Genomic DNA, 19,506 nt, shown 5'->3' with positions numbered 1-19,506 from the left:
CACTGGATGGAAGCCGTCAGGATGCAGGATAGAACACTGAAGGCAGAAAGCGTTTTATTGGGGTACATCGATGAAACGGCCGGCTTGTTCCTAGAGCCCGATATTTAATGGAGGATTCCGGCCGGTGGTCATGGGTTATTCTACCAGGAAGTACGATGTCTAGACTCTGGCTAAGGCCCGTGCAAAGACAGCTGGTTGCTTGGGGTTTGTAAATAGACGCTGATTGCGAAGACAGCCTCGAAATAAGCGCAGCGTTAAGAGACAAGAAGAAAGCTAAATTTATTTAAAGGGCGAATATCACTTGAAGATGTTTAACTGCAATTAGTAAAAACATAGTCATGGCCAAAGCACCTAGTGCTTGAAACCAGAGTAGGTAAAAGTATTTGCAGTCCAGAATGATAGAGAGTCGGATAAAGGGACAACGCATATACATTTGTAGAATAACTGCAAACGGCTTCTATCGTACGCGGAACTAAATCTATCTGAAAGAGCACATGTCACATTAGATGGCATGTTACATTGCCATGAAAAAAAAAAAAAAAAGCCTAGAAATTACAAAGGCAGAAAACACAGGAAGCATGAAAAAACTAGGGCAGAGGAGTTAATCTTCAAGAAAATTAATATCTCTATCTAATTAATTCTATTTGCCGTCAAACGATCCTCACGCACAAAGTATATTTCTTAGATTGGTCATTTAAAAAGGTATAAGAATATAATTACAACCACAGTGCTACGTTTTCTGACATTAGCTGCGCCTTCAGTGCTCAGATGGGGCTGTTCTTCGGTAAATACATTTACTCCGATTATACTGCTTCCCTGTTAGTCCATAAAATACATGAATAAAACGCGAACAAGGCGCTCTTAAGCCGGGCTGCTGCAGACGTTAAAACTGATGCCGAGCGCGCATCGTGTTTCACGCTACTTCAAGCGCGAAAGCGGCCCCCGCAAGGTTCGCCACCAAGGCCAAGACACGCGTGAACCTGAAGCTGCGTTTTCCTTCCCGTTCCGGGCCCCACCCTTGCTCGACGCAGCGGAGGCCGGCACACAAAGCGTCGCTCTGTTTCTCGGTCTCCGTTTCCCACTGACCTTGTTAGTCACGGAGATGGAAAGGAAACACGAAACAAAGTAAAGACAATGAAAACGGGAAGCAAAACTGGGCCTCTTTCTAATGTGGGCACTGCCGGCCGCAGCGAGAGAAACAGTGCGAACCAGTTAGACGGGGCACACGCAGGGTTAAGCGACCTTCCGGGTTGTGCTGTGCCGGCCGCCGCGTAGCCTTGTCTCTGCTGCTGTGCCCGCCGCTTACACTGTGTCTTTCTGCTTGAGCTGCGAGTCGAGAGGGTGCCAGCTATGTCGATGACGCCGTTGTTTACCTGTATGATGTGAAACTTGCTCTACTTTGTATCGATCATTTGCTTTCTACGGAGAAAGCGCTCGGGTGTCGTTCAGCTGGACGTAGGTAACGCCATCCCTTTCGAATCGTTGTCCTTATTTGGTGCTCTGATTGTTTTTGCTTCAGCAACTACGAAAGTGGTGTCCGTGAAAAAACAGACATGAGTGTTTGTTCCTGCGTATTAGGCTTTACCGCGAAAGTATACAAGGCTGTTTTCTTGATTTTGTTTCCCAAAAGGACAATGTAAAAGATGGCAGTGGCTGTTCCATCCAAAGACATCAGGCTCCAAACATTCGTAATCCACCTTGTTCCTGATAACATCGTAGTGCAGCTGCGAATCAGGCAAGTTTGATAACCATTTCAATGGAAAAATCGTTACGGCCAACGTACTATTATATTCCAGTTAGCGCTAACATCTCCGACAATAAACATTAACCTTAACGTCATCTCTCATTCATCGCTGACACCCGTTGCTGCTTTACAGTCAAACGACCGAGCGTTTGAGCTTCCCGCTAATACCTGTGATCGGCAAAGCACCGATAAGACGAGGATCATGGCCCTCGTCGAATAACCCTACGGCTGTACGAACCAGCAATGTCTGAAGTATGCAGAAAAGTGGTCGCAATAAACAACTCCTCACTTCTGCATAAACAGTTTCAAAAATATTTCGCACAAGTTTACGACGATTTTACCCTTTCCACCCTAGCTTGTGCCTTAGATGAAGTGCTCGCCTAACCGTGTCTTTTTACTTCCTTGAAAGATGTAAACGCTGAAAAGAAAGCTCGATATTTTAAGATGCCAGCTCTTTAACGCAAAGCCAAGCGCTTAACCCTGCGTCTGGGCTATGATGCCGTGGCACGACCTAACCTGAACCAACACAACCAAGCCTAACAATTCGGAGAGCTCAACTACGGCGGCGTGTCGCCTGACGTTTTGGAAGCGTAGCAGCTGTTACAATGTTCTTCAGTAATCATAGCCCCTTCCGCAGAGGTCTCTTTCAGCACCACGCGAGAACCGTTAATTGTGACTACATTTTTAAGGTAATAATAAAAATAATGAGTGATCAACTTATTATTTCACGAATTGTCAGGAGTAGAGTGCCAGCACCAGACCTACACAGCCTCTACAGTTCCCAGTAAATAATGCTTCCCTGCGCTTTTTCCAAGTCTGTGCAGTGCTGCAATTCGAGCCAACAACGCACATCCAGAAATGCATTGACAATGAGTGGGGAACTCTGTAACCGGAACGGTGTTGGCCCGCGGAAGAGTTTCTTGCCAGCTGTTCAACACGAAGGCGGCCTATAGAAATAGTGCATGCAGGGACCTAACCTAGTCCAAACAAACGACATGACCTTGCTGAAATTAAGACAATTGTCTTTTTGTTTGGTCTTTTTTGTAGTTTTCTCGCAATGTCCGACTTTTTTGTAGTCGTGCAGCACTTTTTGTCGTTCTGCAGTCATTTTGTGTAGTTTGTTATTATGTAGCACATTTTCGTCGTAGGTAAGTAAAATTCTGATGTTACAACAAAAATATATGTTGTCACCACTACTTCAAGGATAAAAACGGCGCAGATATTGTTGCTGTGGTCGAAAAGTTTTCGCAGCTTTTTCTTCTTTTTTTTTTTTCAGCTAAGAATGATAAAAATGGCCGACTGGCTACACCAGCGAGCTAATTAATAATTCACATTCAGACCTCCAGTTGTATCATTGAAGAATGCAAGTAAAATCACGAATAAAGATTTCACACAGAACCCGAAATGTCAACCGCTTTTTTTCGACTTCGATCAATGTCAGTTATTGTCGTTTGTTAAGGTGCACCGCCCTAGCCGCGCGTTGTTCAGTCAAGCGCTAGAATAATAAGTGTCAGGACTGGCTATACATAAGCAGCTCACCTCCAGCTGCTCGTTCTCAGCGGCGTCGTGGAAGGGCGACTTTCCGTACTTGTCGGGCAAGATGGCCGCTCCGTGCGCCAGCAGCCAGCGCAGCGTCTCCACGTGTCCGCGGCTGGCGGCGAAGTGCGCCGCTGTCGCTCCGTCGTTGTCGCGCAGGTTGGGGTCGATGCCCTGGTCCTCCACCTGCGACGACAGACATGTGTCAGCCAAAAATGCATGTATGCTGGGGTGCAAAATACAAGACAGGTGGACAAGGAATCGCATGTATGCGTCGTAATGCAAACGTGACTTTTGCTTCCCCAAATCTTCTCAGTAACAACTCAGGAAGGCAACCGAAGATTTGTTTGTATTAAGCGAAGTTCGATTTAAAGGGAGCTCCGTCGCGCATCATTCAACATGCGCCGTGATACTGGCGAGCCCAAGGAGAGAGTTCGAATAAACTGCGAGTTTGTAATCTCGTGCTTACAGACGGATACACGTAAACTTCGATTAAGCAAGATTTGGAACAATTCCTCTGTAATGCCTCATTTACTGGTGCAATTATTGTATTTAACTAGTACTGGTGGCTTTACAGTTAAAAGAAGAGACATCTGGGCGAGTTGGTACGGTGACATGATGAAAAAAAAAAACAAAAAACAGCGCTACAGACGTGGACGGAGGTGAAGAACAAACAGGACGGGCGCTGACTCGCAACTGAAGTTTATTGAAAAAAACCCAGTATAAATAACCCAGCCAAGCAGCACCAAACCACACATTAAACAAAAAACCAAATCATGATGACCCCACACACACACCACGTTCAAGAAACCCAGCCTCATTATCTGTTAAAGCGATTGACAGTTCACTAACACATTTTTCACCCAATCGCATGATATGCCTGGCCTCAATAATTTCCCTGTTAATCTGTGCCGGATGGGCATCCAAAATATCTGCCTGTGTTAGAAAAGGATATCAGCCATCACACCCCTTACAGTGTACAACCAGATCAGATCCTCTACCAATCTCTAATGATCTCTCGTGCTCTCGTAACCGAACATTGATGCACCTGCCTGTTTGACCCACATACACTTTATCACAAGATAACGGAATCTTATATATCACTCCTCCTTTACATGGAACATAGGAAAACTTATGCCTCACCCGACACGTGTTTCTTTCCCGGACTTTTTTCGCTGCTTTGTTCTTAACTATGCTGCTTATCTTTGACAGTTTTTTTGGTGCTGAGAAAACCACATTAACATTAAACCTTCTGGCTACATTTTTCAAATTGTGTGATAGACCATGCACATATGGCAGGGCCATAATTATTTTTGTATCCCTCTTTCCAGCCCCCTCCTGCTCCCGTGAACCTGCGCACGACTGTTTTACTTTTGTGATTAGTTTATCACATACTCTTAATATGAAATGAACAGGAAATCCTGCATTCGCTAGCCTAGACAGTTGTTCATTAAAGCTAATTCGTATATTATGAAAGCATGATTTTGACAAGACTGCCCCCAGGCTGGACTGAGCAATGCCATCTTTTTATGAGCTTAGAATGTTGCGATCCATAATCCAGCAGATGCTTTGCACTTCAAGGCGAATACCGCTAACAAACATGATGGGCACAAAACTTCAAAGTGAGGTCTAGAAAACGCAGTTCATTCTCTTGTGACATTCGTTCGAATGTAAATCTCAGTCCCAGCCCGCGGTTTCTCGAACGCAAATATGAGCGTATATTTTCACGAAGGATACAATAGTGTGAGGTATATAAGCTAAATTATGAATTTTCCTCTCGACCATGAAGTCGGAGGCCTTGAGGTTGACTAAAGAAATAAAGGTTTTGTTTGGTTTGCTGGGTTTAACGTCCCAGAGTGACTAAGGCTATGAGAGACGCTGTAGTGGAGGGCTCCGAAAATTTAGACCACCTGGGGTTCTTTAACGTGTACTGACAGATAAAAAAATTTACAATACACATGGTTCTACCACGATATCTGTTAATTGTTCAGTGGAACTCTAAAAACCGTCTCTTGTTTCCGACGCACAAAAACTTAGTTCAGCAAGAAAATATAGCAATGATAGTGAATGAGTCATTCAGTACATTTGAAGCTCGAACTAAAAGTGAATATTTTCTTCACGAAATGTTGAAATACAAAGAAAGTGAACTTGCAAATATTAGGCTTTCTTGCCATCACATGCTTCCGTAATTTCTGTCGGTTATTGGCTATGAGAGCAAAGTTGACAAAAATATGCGTCAAAAATATTGCCCCGTATATTCCTCCAAAAGCACGATGTGTGTAGTATTCTTTTTTCTCGTGGGAGTTAATCAACAACAATAAAAAGATTGCCGTCTAGATACCAAGGTACGAATTCATCAGATAGATGAACTTCCACAGCTTTTTAATACCTTCATTTTGTTTTAATTTGCATAATTACTACAGGCCATCATATACTTGAAGTGACCATGTTTGGTTGTGTTGCGGAGGAAAGCAAAACAGAAGGAACTACCTCGACCCTGATGCTGAAGAAATCAGGCGCAGGACAAGACAAAACAGGAGCAAGCATGCCATCGCTGAAACCCACGGATATTTCGTTAAGGACAATGTGATGGTCACTTTTGTTGTGAGCGAAAGGCCTACCCAATACTAAGTGCTCTTGAGCTGGTCACTGTGACTGATATCCGTGAATTCGAACGAAGAAACACACACACACACACACACACAAACACACACACACACACACACACACACACACACACACACACACACACACACACACACACACACACACACACACACACACACACACACACACACACACACACACACACACACACACACACACACACACACACACACACACACACACACACACACACACACACACACACACACACACACACACACACACACACACACACACACACACACACACACACACACACACACACACACACACACACACACACACACACACACACGTGTGCATGTTTTTCGCATTTTCTTTAACATGACGAAGCCTACATTTGCGGTGTCCTTAAAAAGCATTTCTAAAAATGCATCTTTCTTTAGGCTAGCCAGTATTTCAGGGATAATCGAAGTGTGCTTCATTAGCAGTTGATGTATCAGAGATTACCGCTGTAAGCAACAACAACAAATACACGGAGAAACGTGTATGGTATTCATACGTATAAAAAAACTGTTCTTACATTAGAAGTTGCTGGCATGGGAGGTGACATCCAATATTCACCGACAGGCTGAATACTTAGTCGAACAGAGTTGAAAGCTTAGTCATATTTATCTTTTCCTCACTGCTTGCTCATTAGTTTTATTGAAACTGGCAAAAAGGTAATGAACGATAGGCTCATTGTCAATTGCTGACAGTTTAGAGTTCTTCTATGGAGTGAATTCAACTCGCACACACACACATGCCGATGGTAGCTCACTTGACGGACTTGAGTGTTTGCCTACTGCTGTAGTTATTTAGCCACAGCATAGTTTTCATTCCCGGTCCCAATGATCTAACTGCTCAAATTACAATGACGAGGAAACCGCTCTTGATATATATCCCACTGCCCTGTTGAAACACACTTCAATTTGGTTCTTTAATGTAATAATTACCACGCTGTTCTGGGAGCAATGGCTCGTTGTAGAGCTGTAGACAAAAAATCTGCAGACCATACCTTAATACCCTAATCGCTTCTCGACAGCGCACATGAACGCACGTCACGAAACCATAGAATAGAACTCAAAGTCAGACGTGCAATATCTGGCATGACCTCGAGAGACTTATTTCTGTCTCCTTGTGACTGAAAACACATTTCATAAGCCCATGATGAGGTGAGTTTCGATGTTTTCGCAAGCCGCAGAACATCCATGAACCGAAGACAAAAGGAGATCATAGGAGTTGCCAGACGAATGAGCACACGACTTAATAAGCTCCGGCGCACGTGGACGGCAACAAAAGAAACTGCACGTAACCGGTTATAAACGGATTCGTTACTTCATGCCTTTTTTTTCACGCCCAAGCATGAAGAGCGCTTGATAAATGAGCGCCACTGGTCAAGCAACCGTCTTCGCCGCGTCTGCATCCAAGACGCCCGTCTGCCCGCATCGAGGTCGGCGAACGCCGTAGAGCGCCGCGTCCTGCTCGAACAACTCCCGTTGAACTGACGGCTGATGCAATCTGACTTCGAGCGCGTGGTGCGGGCGATGGCGGTTCTCGCCGCATAACGGTCGGCGTCTATTTGTAGACATCCGCGTCCCACGAACGCAGCCGCAAGGACCGGCATCTCAGATCTTGGACGGAGGCCTGAAGTCGTGATGAAAAGACGCCGAGATCATTAACAATCAGAATTCGCCTCAAAATTGTATACATGACCACAATAAGGCGATTGTTGCCATTGTTGATATCATCATCATCATCATCATCATCATCATCATCATCATCGTCGTCGTCGTCGTCGTCGTCGTCGTCGTCGTCGTCGTCATCATCATGAGCACAAGGAGTCGGAATAAATTTCTAACTCCGTCTTCACTTCTTCGCCAACATTTTTTGAAATTCCATTCGTTACACCCACGCGAACCATCGGTTATCTATTCGCCGCGTATATGTCCAGCCGAAGTCCATGTTCCTTCTGAGTTCCGGCTTAATTATTGGCAACTACATTGCAGTCTCTACCCGTGCTACTATCTTCCTTGTGTTTATTCTGCATTACACGACTTTTATCACTCTAACGTTTATAGGTTTGTGCGTGCAGACACTGCTGTTAATCTAATACACCAGTCCTTAGAACACGCCAGTTAATATGAAAGTTTGATCAATACGTCCTTTCTTTTGTTGTTTTTTCCATCGTCGACGCAAGTTGGGAACTTAACAGATGGAAGTGCCTCTATTGCAAAATCCCTTTTTTCAGACGCTGCGAGGACGTGTTCGCCTTAACAGTTCTTGGAGGATAGTTTGGTAAGGACACTTTACACACTTTAAAGGTGTAAACTTTGGTAAACATTTCCAAGGTAAACAACCTGCCCCTGTCGAAAGGCTCTTTTCTAAAAGCTGCTTGCACTCCAAAGGTGGCCGTCACGGCTCATCGGCGCACAATGCCATTTTATCCGGCGTCATCTCTGTGGCCTTGGCATGAAAAATCTGTAGCGAACGCGGAACATTTCCCCTTGGAAAAACAGAAAGGAAAATGCCGATACGCGCCATGGAAAGGACACTGAGCTCCACCGTTGGATGGCTAGCACGTGCGTAGTCAGCCCCACGCACGCATGAAAGAGGCAGAGCATACAGTCTCCGCGTGTACCGGCCTAACTGTTTACAAAACCCCCGGAGAGAGCGAAGAAAACGGGTCCCATGACGAAACTGCCCGCAACCGACCGAACGACCATTGATAAAATGGGAGCCCAGGCACCGACAGTCGCCAGAATAAGGTCACCCTCCTCTTCCAAAACGGCGAATTTTAAAGGTAGACGGCATTTACAGGCACCGATATAAAAAGGAGGAGGATGAAATTCAAATCTGATACCTATACTTCACCGGCAACAACAACGACAAAAGGGCTCAGGTAGAGTAAGAAAGAGGGTGAAGAAAACATGACGTGAAAGAAGGAGAAATCAGTGAGAGCATCGGCGCAATCGGCGCCGGCCGCCGCAAGTTTTCACTCCTTCCGGCAGAATTATGGAGCCCGCACTCTCATTACCACTTTTCCTTCATGTTCTTCTTCCTTCTCAACCTCCTCCCTTTTCCTAATGCTCGACCCTCTGCCGCGACGTCCGTAATTAATAACGTGCACGCTCCAGACGCTTGTAGTGTCCCCAGACCGCCCTCCGCTGCCTGTTGTCGCCGAGGGAATCCTTATCGCACAAATACGCGACAGTTCGGAGTGCTGCAGCGCCGCGACGCTAAGACAAGGTTGTCCGCACTCTCTCTCCGGCGACCTCAAAACGGGTTCAGTTGTTGACCCTGCTCTCGTCCTCGCGGCGTTTTGTTCGCTGTTGTCGCTGCTGCCACGGCGTTGCTTCGGGCTGCTTGTGGTTGCACGATCAGTTCTAGATGTTCTAACTCACGCAGCAATGATGCTTTCTTACGGGAGTTCGCGTACGTTTGTGTGTACACGGTACGAACGCGGTAAGGGAAGAGCTATATGGTCGCCTGAGGGTGGCTAGAAGGAACGTTTCTCGTTGTCTCGAAGGAACGATGCTTGATACGACTTGCTCTGTATGACCACGTAACCTTGGTCGAGCATAAGGGGGTTACCTCGGTAAAGGACAACTGTCTTACTAGTTCTTGCGTGTATAGCTGAACCACGTTAAGGCCATATCGCGTTAGCGTTATGACGCAATTGCACGATCGAGGAAAAAAGAAAGCTTGCGAAGCACAAAATATGCGAAGGTCGATGCACGCGCTACTGGTGACTTTCCTCGGACAGCGCGCTAGAGCTCAGCGCGTGTTTAATTAACTGCATTTCATTACAAACAGCGTATCTAAAACATGGCAGACGTAAGGGTGAATCATAGTGACCGTGATAACAACTCAACAGATTTATTTCACCGCTTTATAAGCCAGGCAAAATTATGAGAACGGAACCGACTAGCCAAAGTATAATCTGGGATTAAGCATTGGCTACTGGCTGAAGTCGAAGCTTTCGTAAAGAAATATTGTACGGCAAAACTGCTACTTGCATCAGGCAGTTATCTTTAAGCTGTGTGAAAGAGCGGACTACATGCACAACAGGCTGGATTTATAACTTTCTTCCTAGTTTATTGAGGCATATTTACAGAACTTCAAGAAAGAAAACCACATGGCACATGCACAAAGTTAGTCGTTCGGAACGGCATGAAGGCGGCAAAAATCTCGCTTATCACATTCGTAAGTAACTATGCTTGATTGAATTTATTCGTGGGGTTTAACGTCCCAAAGCGACTCAGGCTATGAGAGACGCGTAAGTAACTATGCATAGCCTCGCTTAAATGCTCATGTGATGCATACGAGGCTATGCTTAGTTACTTACGCGTCTCTCATAGCCTGAGTCGCTTTCGGACGTTATAGCCTTGCTTAAATGCTCATATGATGCTTACACCCCGCCGCGGTGGTGCAGTGGTAAGACGCCCGACTACTGTGCCGGAGTACCCGGGTTCGAACCCGACCTCGGCGGCTGCGTTTCGATGGAGGCGAAACGAAGAAGCGTCCGTGTGCTGTGCGATGTCAGCGCACGTTAAAGATCCCCAAGCGGTCGAAATTACTCCGTAGCCCTCCACTACGGCTCCTCTTTCTCTCTTTCCACTTTCACTCCCACCTTCCTCCCTTCCCTTACGGCGCGGTTCAGGTGTCCACAAAAAAAAAGTGAGACAGTTACCACGCCTTTCCCTTCCGATAAATCAATCAATCATATAATGCTTACGAACAAAGTTGCCTGCCTTTCTGACGTTTAAGGTGAGAATTAATTTCTGCTCTGCTTCTAGTCGTAGGAATGCCCCATGCTCAGGAAAACATCTATTGAAGTTTTTCTTTTCTCTATATAGCTTACCTATGTTGAGCAATACTAACAAGTTTAGTGTATTCAATCTCCTGATATAGTTTGATAATATTCAGTTTAATGCCTTATTCCGGTTATGAGAAGTAAAGTGCACTGTAATTGTGAGAAAACCATTAGCTGCCCAGGAAAGACGCCGCACGTAGCTTGAAGACTGACAATGAGGTAATTAAAAAAGGCTCAGCAAGTGTTCATTGGCTCAATCTTCTTATACATCTTCAAAATTTTAATTTTTCTTTCATGCAGAAAATGGGACCTGTATTTCTTCTGATTTCGAAATAAATTACAATTAAGTTTATGAGCTCATAGACATTAAAAGCGAGGCCATATGACAGCCTTCTCTCCGCAAAATTTCGAAAAAAGAAAAAAGAAAAAAGGGTAAAGCCCAGTGCAGAAAAAGAACCGACTGAACGACTGTAGACGAGATAAGCAGAAAAAACTTCGAACGAGCTGCACATTTTTTGTGTCGTGTCGATTGTTTCTAGCCATTGACGGGAACGTTTTGCGCCACATTTATCCGACCGCTTCAGCCATACAGAGGCGAGCGGTTGTCAAGCGTCCATTGAGGCCGGCGCTCACGTCCTCTACAGAATTCAATGTTGCTTCTGGACAAGCAACCGTCCGATATAAGTGCGGCCCAGAACTGTCACCGCCGCGGCCTTCTTCGTCAAATAAGGCGTGCTGACAGCGCGCTATTACTTTCGTTTCAGCCGCGTCAGTGCCGTCACTGTGGTTAGGGGCTAAACCAGGCACTCGCTATACCCTTGCTGTGGAGAGGGCGCTGCACAAGCGTGCCGTGACGGCGCCCGCCTTCGAAATCGACGCCGAAAGACAATGCGGTTGAACGTGCGCTCAGGGACGGATTGTATGAGCAGATAAGCCGAATGACATGTTAGATTAGGATCTCTCAAGGTAGCACTATACAAGCTGAGTGTGATGATGCTTATCAGTTGCCAGGTGGGGTTCGCTGCCAGACAGGCAGTGATCGCGCTGCGCCGTATCGCGTGAGGCGTCGATGTCCGCTCAGTCTGTCCCTCGTCTAAGAAAGGCAGAGGCAAAGAGATGGAAGAGGAGAGCGGGCGCATGATGACCTGATTCAGGAGAGGAGGGTCAGCGTAATGCGGTGGCCTTAGCGGTGCCGATGCCGGGGCGCCTAACGGCTCGCGAAACCTCGAAACGCGTGCCGCACGACACTTCGCACTTTGCTGCCTCATGTTTTTATGCGTGCCACGTTATGAATATGCGTAAGTAATTACATAGCAGCAGCATGCGGAGCGATGGTATAATGACGGGCGCACGTTTCGCCTGCGCCACTTCGAAAGTGTTAGATAGGTGCATGGCGGTGGTTGAATACGTTATCTCGTGTAGTTACCCGCTGAGCTGACTTACGTCCCAGCAAAATAAGCAAACAGCAGGTAGACTGTATTGGCAATGTTGGCATTCAACCTAACCTTAGCTGACCACCTAAGTAAACGTCCATGACAACACTTAGGCACTAACCAAAACTTATACTACTATCAAAGTGATGTTGGCTTTGTACATCACAATATCGATTGGCTTTCGAGCGCGAACTGGGGTCTTAAGAGTGTCATGAACTATTCAAGAAGAGAATGATGCCGGTTCAACTACGATTCATTACGTTACGCTTTATCCACGAGCCCACATCACCATGCGCAGTATGCCCGACGAAGCTCACTTTGCGTGCAGATGTGGGCAGATGAAAATAAAAATACTTGCACTAGAAATGAGTTTGCAGTTGCCCGTCAAATTGTTAAAACGTTCCTTCATTATTTATTTCATTTCAGCCACATATTATTTAATGTGGGCTTGCAAATCACAACCTCTTTATTAATTTTCAGCTTTGCAAGTTCTACGCACTAATCAGTAATTATTCATAACACAAAATTAGATATTAATTTAACAATTACAATGTTGTTTTGTTTTCATTGTATTTTTCAGCGCTGTGAGGTCAACAATTTTCTTAGCCAACGACCTCCACAGTCGGGTACGAGCCATTACCGAGTCCCGACCAAGGGCAACAATGGCGTCCACAACGATGAAATGTGAATGAACACAATGGATGCCAACTACAACCGGCATAGCTAGCTACTTGAACTAACAAGATGCATGATTTCCTTCTATTTCATTTATTGTATTTAGGCTCCAAAGTTCATTTTACTGCTTGGCGCTAAAGTCGTTCTTAAAAACTATATATAGACAAGCGTCACGTTTGTAAAGGTGGCACTGCGATCGGCAGCGATGCGGGGGTGTAAGCAGAAACACCGCAGGCGTACACTGCGCCAAGCTAAGCTGCTTTCGAAACCAACTAGCACGTACGAATTTTGCAGAATGTGCCGGTATCTATTGATAAGATTGATTGATTGATTGATTGATTGATTGACTGAATGTCCTTTATTGAATGGGAAGGCTCATGGCCATAGATGGGGATAGAGGGGAGTAGAGAGAATCTTCATTGTTTATGTCGTCACTCAAATCACATTGCTCTAACCGGGCCGCTAAGCGAGCCATACTTGGCAAAGCGCTAAGAAATATTGTTATTTATGCTTGGAGAGTAGCTCTGCAGTTTTCAGCCCACACCCCAGATGGAATTGCCAGGCAGTGTGCTGTATCGGTTTCCTTCTGCGCTCTTGTAGTTGGCAGCAACAGCGCAACTGCTGTGAGCGATTTAATTCAAATAAATCAAACTGAGAAAGCCCGAGATATAGAAATACTGATCATCTGCACTAATCAACTTCCAACCAGTTGACAGCGCATGTAAGTATCAAGGATGGCGATGCTATGGACGACACAAAATAGATTTTCATAATTAAACTCGTGATATGACATATTTTCTGGTTTCTCTAGAACGTGGGAGGTTATTGAAAACTTTAGTCATCAGGTATATTGAAAATTTTATCTTCTATTTTACCTTCGCCGAGTGTGCTTGGAACCTAATTCTTGCTTGATGAAAAAGATGTCTTAGGAAGCAGTCAAGGCCTCGCTTTACAGGTAACGCATACATAGAGGTCAACAAGGTTCTCATTTCGCTCTCTCGGCTTTGGAGGAGTTGTACAAGTGAATATATAGACTTTTTACTTGAGAATGTAGCGGCAATTAGGCTCACCATGATAGTTTAGTTATATAAAATTATACTTTATTATTATTATTATTATTATTATTATTCAAGGGAACTAATAACGGCGTTAAAGCTCAAGGAACGGGCCCATCGTAAAGCGAAACGCCCTGGGTTTCACAATTGGGCAGATGAGTTTCGCCGTGTGCGTTCTCTTTGCAAACGCTTATACAAGCGGGACTACGATTCCTATCTTGAGTCTTTAGAGAGGTATGCCTCAAATCGTCCTAGTCAGTTCTGGCGTTACGTTCGCAAGCGTTCCATTAAATCAGATTTAAGTATCAGCTTAGTTGACTCTCAGGGTTCGGAAATTCGGGATGTTGCCGACAGTTTTGCACAACATTTTTCCTCCGTTTACAAACATCCACATTGTGATTCCGTTTGCCTCCCATCTGGTGCACTATCTAATTCCATTCTCTTTGACGAGGAGTTGATAACTGAGAGTCTTAAGCGTCTGAGACCATCTTTGTCTCCTGGACCTGATGGCATTCCAGCTGCCATAATAAAAGCCTTCAGTTATATCTTCGTACCAGTACTGACTGCCATATTTAATAACTGTTTAAAAAATGCTGCCTTTCCTCGCGTGTGGAAAATGGCACGCGTGTTTCCTGTCTTCAAGTCTGGAAACAAAACTGATGTTTCCAATTATCGTCCGATTTCTCTTCTATGTGCAACCTCTAAGCTTTTCGAATTAGCTTTGCACAGCGTACTTTCCTTCCATCTCAAACATATCATAGTACCGAATCAACATGGCTTCATGTCGGGTCGCTCTACTTCCACCAACCTAGTCACGTTTATGACGTATGCCTCTGCAGCAGTCCTTCAGAGGGGTCAGGTTGACACTGTGTACTGTGATATGAGCAAAGCTTTCGACGTTGTTACTCACTCACTACTTCTTGAAAAACTTCTACTCTCTGGCGTTGAAGTCTCTCTCGTAGCCCTCCTACGCAACTATCTCCTTGATCGCTTCTGCTTTGTCAGTGTCAATGGACAGACTTCTTTCGTTTACCCTGCAACGAGTGGAGTTCCTCAAGGTTCAGTACTAGGCCCGCTTCTCTTCTCCGTTTTTATTAATGATGTTTCCTCGGCGATAAAGAACTCCTCGTTTCTTCTTTATGCTGATGATATAAAAATATTCAAGGTAATATATTCTTTTCAAGATTGCGTGTTGTTGCAATCGGACATATCTGCTTTTTCTGATTGGTGTGCGATGAATCGACTTACCCTCAATTCTTCCAAAACTAGGGTTGTGTCCTTTACTCGTAAAACACATAGCTTTCTCTACCATTATTCTGTCAATTCTGTGCTGTTGGATAGGGTTGATGAAATTAATGACCTTGGTGTACTTTTTGACCGCACCCTCAGCTTCTCCTCTCACACTAAACGCATTGCTCAGCGGGCTATGCGCACACTCGGATTCGTTTGCAGACTTTCGAGAGAGTTCCATACTCCACTTCCGTTCCTAAAACTGTACCTGTCCATATGCCTCCCGGTCTTGGAGTATGCGTCGGTTGTTTGGAATGGCACTTGCAAATCGAACTTGGACAAGGTTGACAGAGTACAAAAAAAATTTTTACGGATATTTCATTATCGCTTTCCTTTCGCAACTTCCCCCTCTCGCTCCACCAGGAGCGCCCAACTGAATCTTCCTTCCCTTCACTGCCGTCGTATCAGACTTGATATCATATTTCTGTACAAACTCCTTCATGGCCACATTATGTGCCCTCAGCTCTTAGAGTACATCCTACTGCGCGTTCCGCGAAAGAGCATGAGGGAATTCAGACCATTTCAGGTTTCTCCTCTTCATTCCCACTCCCCTCTGGACAGGATGCAGTGGTTATTTAACTCTTTTTGTCCTCACCTTGACATCTTCCAAAACTCGCTCTGTTCATTTACATCGGATGTTCGTAGCGTTGTATTCTAAATAGTACTTTATCACATATAACTCCCACTTTCTAGCCTTAAATTGTATTTACTTCACTTTTTGCTTTTTCTCCTTTTCAATGCTGTCTGTATCTTGAACTACTTTTTATCCGTTTCTTGCTTATATTTCAACTTTAAACTTTATATTCGAATCTTACTGTCCCTTGTTCAATTTTACTTCTTTATTGTATTATTCTGTATTTCTAGCCTGTGTTTTAAGTACCATGCACTTGTTGCGCCTGGAATGGTTGTTTATTTTATGTATATTTCTATATTACTATAATCAATGTCAGTTATCTGTTTTTTTTTTTTTTTTTCTCTTCTACCTACCGTTCTTTTTTTTTTTCTTTATTTCCTGGTGTGCTAAAAAATTCTCTCACTGTGTATATAAGTGATGATACTCGTTGTTTGCTTAATTTCCGTGATACTTTTCGTCTCAGTTTCATTTCATGTATTATTTATTTCTTTTTTTTTGTGTTCTCTCTGTGTGTGTAAACATGTTTGTGCTTTTTCATTTTTTTTTTTTTTTGTGCTGCAGCACAAAGACCACATGGTTGTTCCTGCGCACATTAAATAAAGATTGATTGATTGATTGATTGATTGATTGATTGATTATTATTATTATTATTATTATTATTATTATTATTATTATTATTATTATTATTATTATTATTATTATTATTATTATTATTACTATTATTATTATTATTATTATTATTATTATTATTATTATTATTGCGAAAGCAACGCTGCTCGCACTTTCAAGCCTTCGCATGACCCGGCCGCAGTTACGTCTCACCCACGTGACGCTGTGACGTCACACCCCACATGACACACGGGCTGGCAGGAGCTGCCAACTTGGGTCTCTCGTTTCACATGGGACGGTTGTGTCAGAATCAGCCTGCTAGGACCCTGGCATTCACGTTACCCCTATAGGCCACTATAGGCACGTTCATATGGGTTGGTTAAAGCGGGGCTTTATATGTGGGCTGAGGAAGAAGAAAAAGAGAAGAAGAACGATCGGTAACCCTCAGCTAATGCTTTCGCTCAATATATTTGGTTCAGCAGCGTTGAACCCTTGCAATTTTATTATTATTATTATTATTATTATTATTATTATTATTATTATTATTATTATTATTATTATTATTATTATTATTATTATTATTATTATTATTATTATTATTATTATTATTATTATTATTATTATTATTATTATTATTCCTCCATTTACAAACATCCACATTGTGATTCCGTTTGCCTCCCATCTGGTGCACTATCTAATTCCATTCTCTTTGACGAGGAGTTGATAACTGAGAGTCTTAAGCGTCTGAGACCATCTTTGTCTCCTGGACCTGATGGCATTCCAGCTGCCATAATAAAAGCCTTCAGTTATATCTTCGTACCAGTACTGACTGCCATATTTAATAACTGTTTAAAAAATGCTGCCTTTCCTCGCGTGTGGAAAATGGCACGCGTGTTTCCTGTCTTCAAGTCTGGAAACAAAACTGATGTTTCCAATTATCGTCCGATTTCTCTTCTATGTGCAACCTCTAAGCTTTTCGAATTAGCTTTGCACAGCGTACTTTCCTTCCATCTCAAACATATCATAGTACCGAATCAACATGGCTTCATGTCGGGTCGCTCTACTTCCACCAACCTAGTCACGTTTATGACGTATGCCTCTGCAGCAGTCCTTCAGAGGGGTCAGGTTGACACTGTGTACTGTGATATGAGCAAAGCTTTCGACGTTGTTACTCACTCACTACTTCTTGAAAAACTTCTACTCTCTGGCGTTGAAGTCTCTCTCGTAGCCCTCCTACGCAACTATCTCCTTGATCGCTTCTGCTTTGTCAGTGTCAATGGACAGACTTCTTTCGTTTACCCTGCAACGAGTGGAGTTCCTCAAGGTTCAGTACTAGGCCCGCTTCTCTTCTCCGTTTTTATTAATGATGTTTCCTCGGCGATAAAGAACTCCTCGTTTCTTCTTTATGCTGATGATATAAAAATATTCAAGGTAATACATTCTTTTCAAGATTGCGTGTTGTTGCAATCGGACATATCTGCTTTTTCTGATTGGTGTGCGATGAATCGACTTACCCTCAATTCTTCTAAAACTAGGGTTGTGTCCTTTACTCGTAAAACACGTAGCTTTCTCTACCATTATTCTGTGAATTCTGTGCTGTTGGATAGGGTTGATGAAATTAATGACCTTGGTGTACTTTTTGACCGCACCCTCAGCTTCTCCTCTCACACTAAACGCATTGCTCAGCGGACTATGCGCACACTCGGATTCGTTTGCAGACTTTCGAGAGAGTTCCATACTCCACTTCCGTTCCTAAAACTGTACCTGTCCATATGCCTCCCGGTCTTGGAGTATGCGTCGGTTGTTTGGAATGGCACTTGCAAATCGAACTTGGACAAGGTTGACAGAGTACAAAAAAAATTTTTACGGATATTTCATTATCGCTTTCCTTTTGCAACTTCCCCCTCTCGCTCCACCAGGAGCGCCCAACTGAATCTTCCTTCCCTTCACTGCCGTCGTATCAGACTTGATATCATATTTCTGTACAAACTCCTTCATGGCCACATTATGTGCCCTCAGCTCTTAGAGTACATCCTACTGCGCGTTCCGCGAAAGAGCATGAGGGAATTCAGACCATTTCAGGTTTCTCCTCTTCATTCCCACTCCCCTCTGGACAGGATGCAGTGGTTATTTAACTCTTTTTGTCCTCACCTTGACATCTTCCAAAACTCGCTCTGTTCATTTACATTGGATGTTCGTAGCGTTGTATTCTAAATAGTACTTTATCACATATAACTCCCACTTTCTAGCCTTAAATTGTATTTACTTCACTTTTTGCTTTTTCTCCTGTTCAATGCTGTCTGTATCTTGAACTACTTTTTATCCGTTTCTTGCTTATATTTCAACTTTAAACTTTATATTCGAATCTTACTGTCCCTTGTTAAATTTTACTTCTTTATTGTATTATTCTGTATTTCTAGCCTGTGTTTTAAGTACCATGCACTTGTTGCGCCTGGAATGGTTGTTTATTTTATGTATATTTCTATATTACTATAATCAATGTCAGTCATCTGTTTTTTTTTTTTTTTTTGCTCTTCTACCTACCGTTCTTTTTTTTTTTTGTCTTTATTTCCTGGTGTGCTAAAAAATTCTCTCACTGTGTATATAAGTGATGATACTCATTGTTTGCTTAATTTCCGTGATACTTTTCGTCTCAGTTTCATTTCATGTATTATTTATTTCTTTTTTTTTTGTGTTCTCTCTGTGTGTGTAAACATGTTTGTGCTTTTTCATTTTTTTTTTGTGCTGCAGCACAAAGACCACATGGTTGTTCCTGCGCACATTAAATAAAGATTGATTGATTGATTGATTGATTATTATTATTATTATTATTATTATTATTATTATTATTATTATTATTATTATTATTATTATTATTATTATTATTATTATTATTATTATTATTATTATTATTATTATTGTTGTTGTAAGAGGGCTTCATTAATTATTATTATTTTACTCAAGCGCGCGTCCTTCTCAGTTTAACTGCATCTTTCAGCCGGCGTCACCTTGGGGCGTCAAGCTCCGTAAGTCATACTTATGCAGCATGGCTAGTTGCGGATGGGTTT

The 19,506-nt window shown here is 43.3% G+C and overlaps 1 protein-coding gene across 1 annotated transcript in view; it reads right to left on the bottom strand.

The window, feature by feature from the left end:
* LOC146196540 (uncharacterized) overlaps nt 1–19,506 on the bottom strand; it is a 169,010-nt gene that overhangs the window by 66,875 nt on the left and 82,629 nt on the right. The window contains exon 3 of the mRNA XM_084598285.1: nt 3,284–3,466. Coding sequence (XP_084454411.1) covers nt 3,284–3,466 — 183 coding nt within the window. The remainder of the gene's footprint in view (nt 1–3,283; nt 3,467–19,506) is intronic.

Source organism: Amblyomma maculatum, chromosome 3 (assembly GCF_055883805.1).
Source record: "Amblyomma maculatum isolate TAMU_Amacu chromosome 3, ASM5588380v1, whole genome shotgun sequence".
NCBI classification, from domain to species: Eukaryota; Metazoa; Arthropoda; class Arachnida; order Ixodida; family Ixodidae; genus Amblyomma; species Amblyomma maculatum.
Note: the sequence above shows the minus strand (reverse complement) of the source record. Positions and strands in the feature narration are given on the sequence as shown.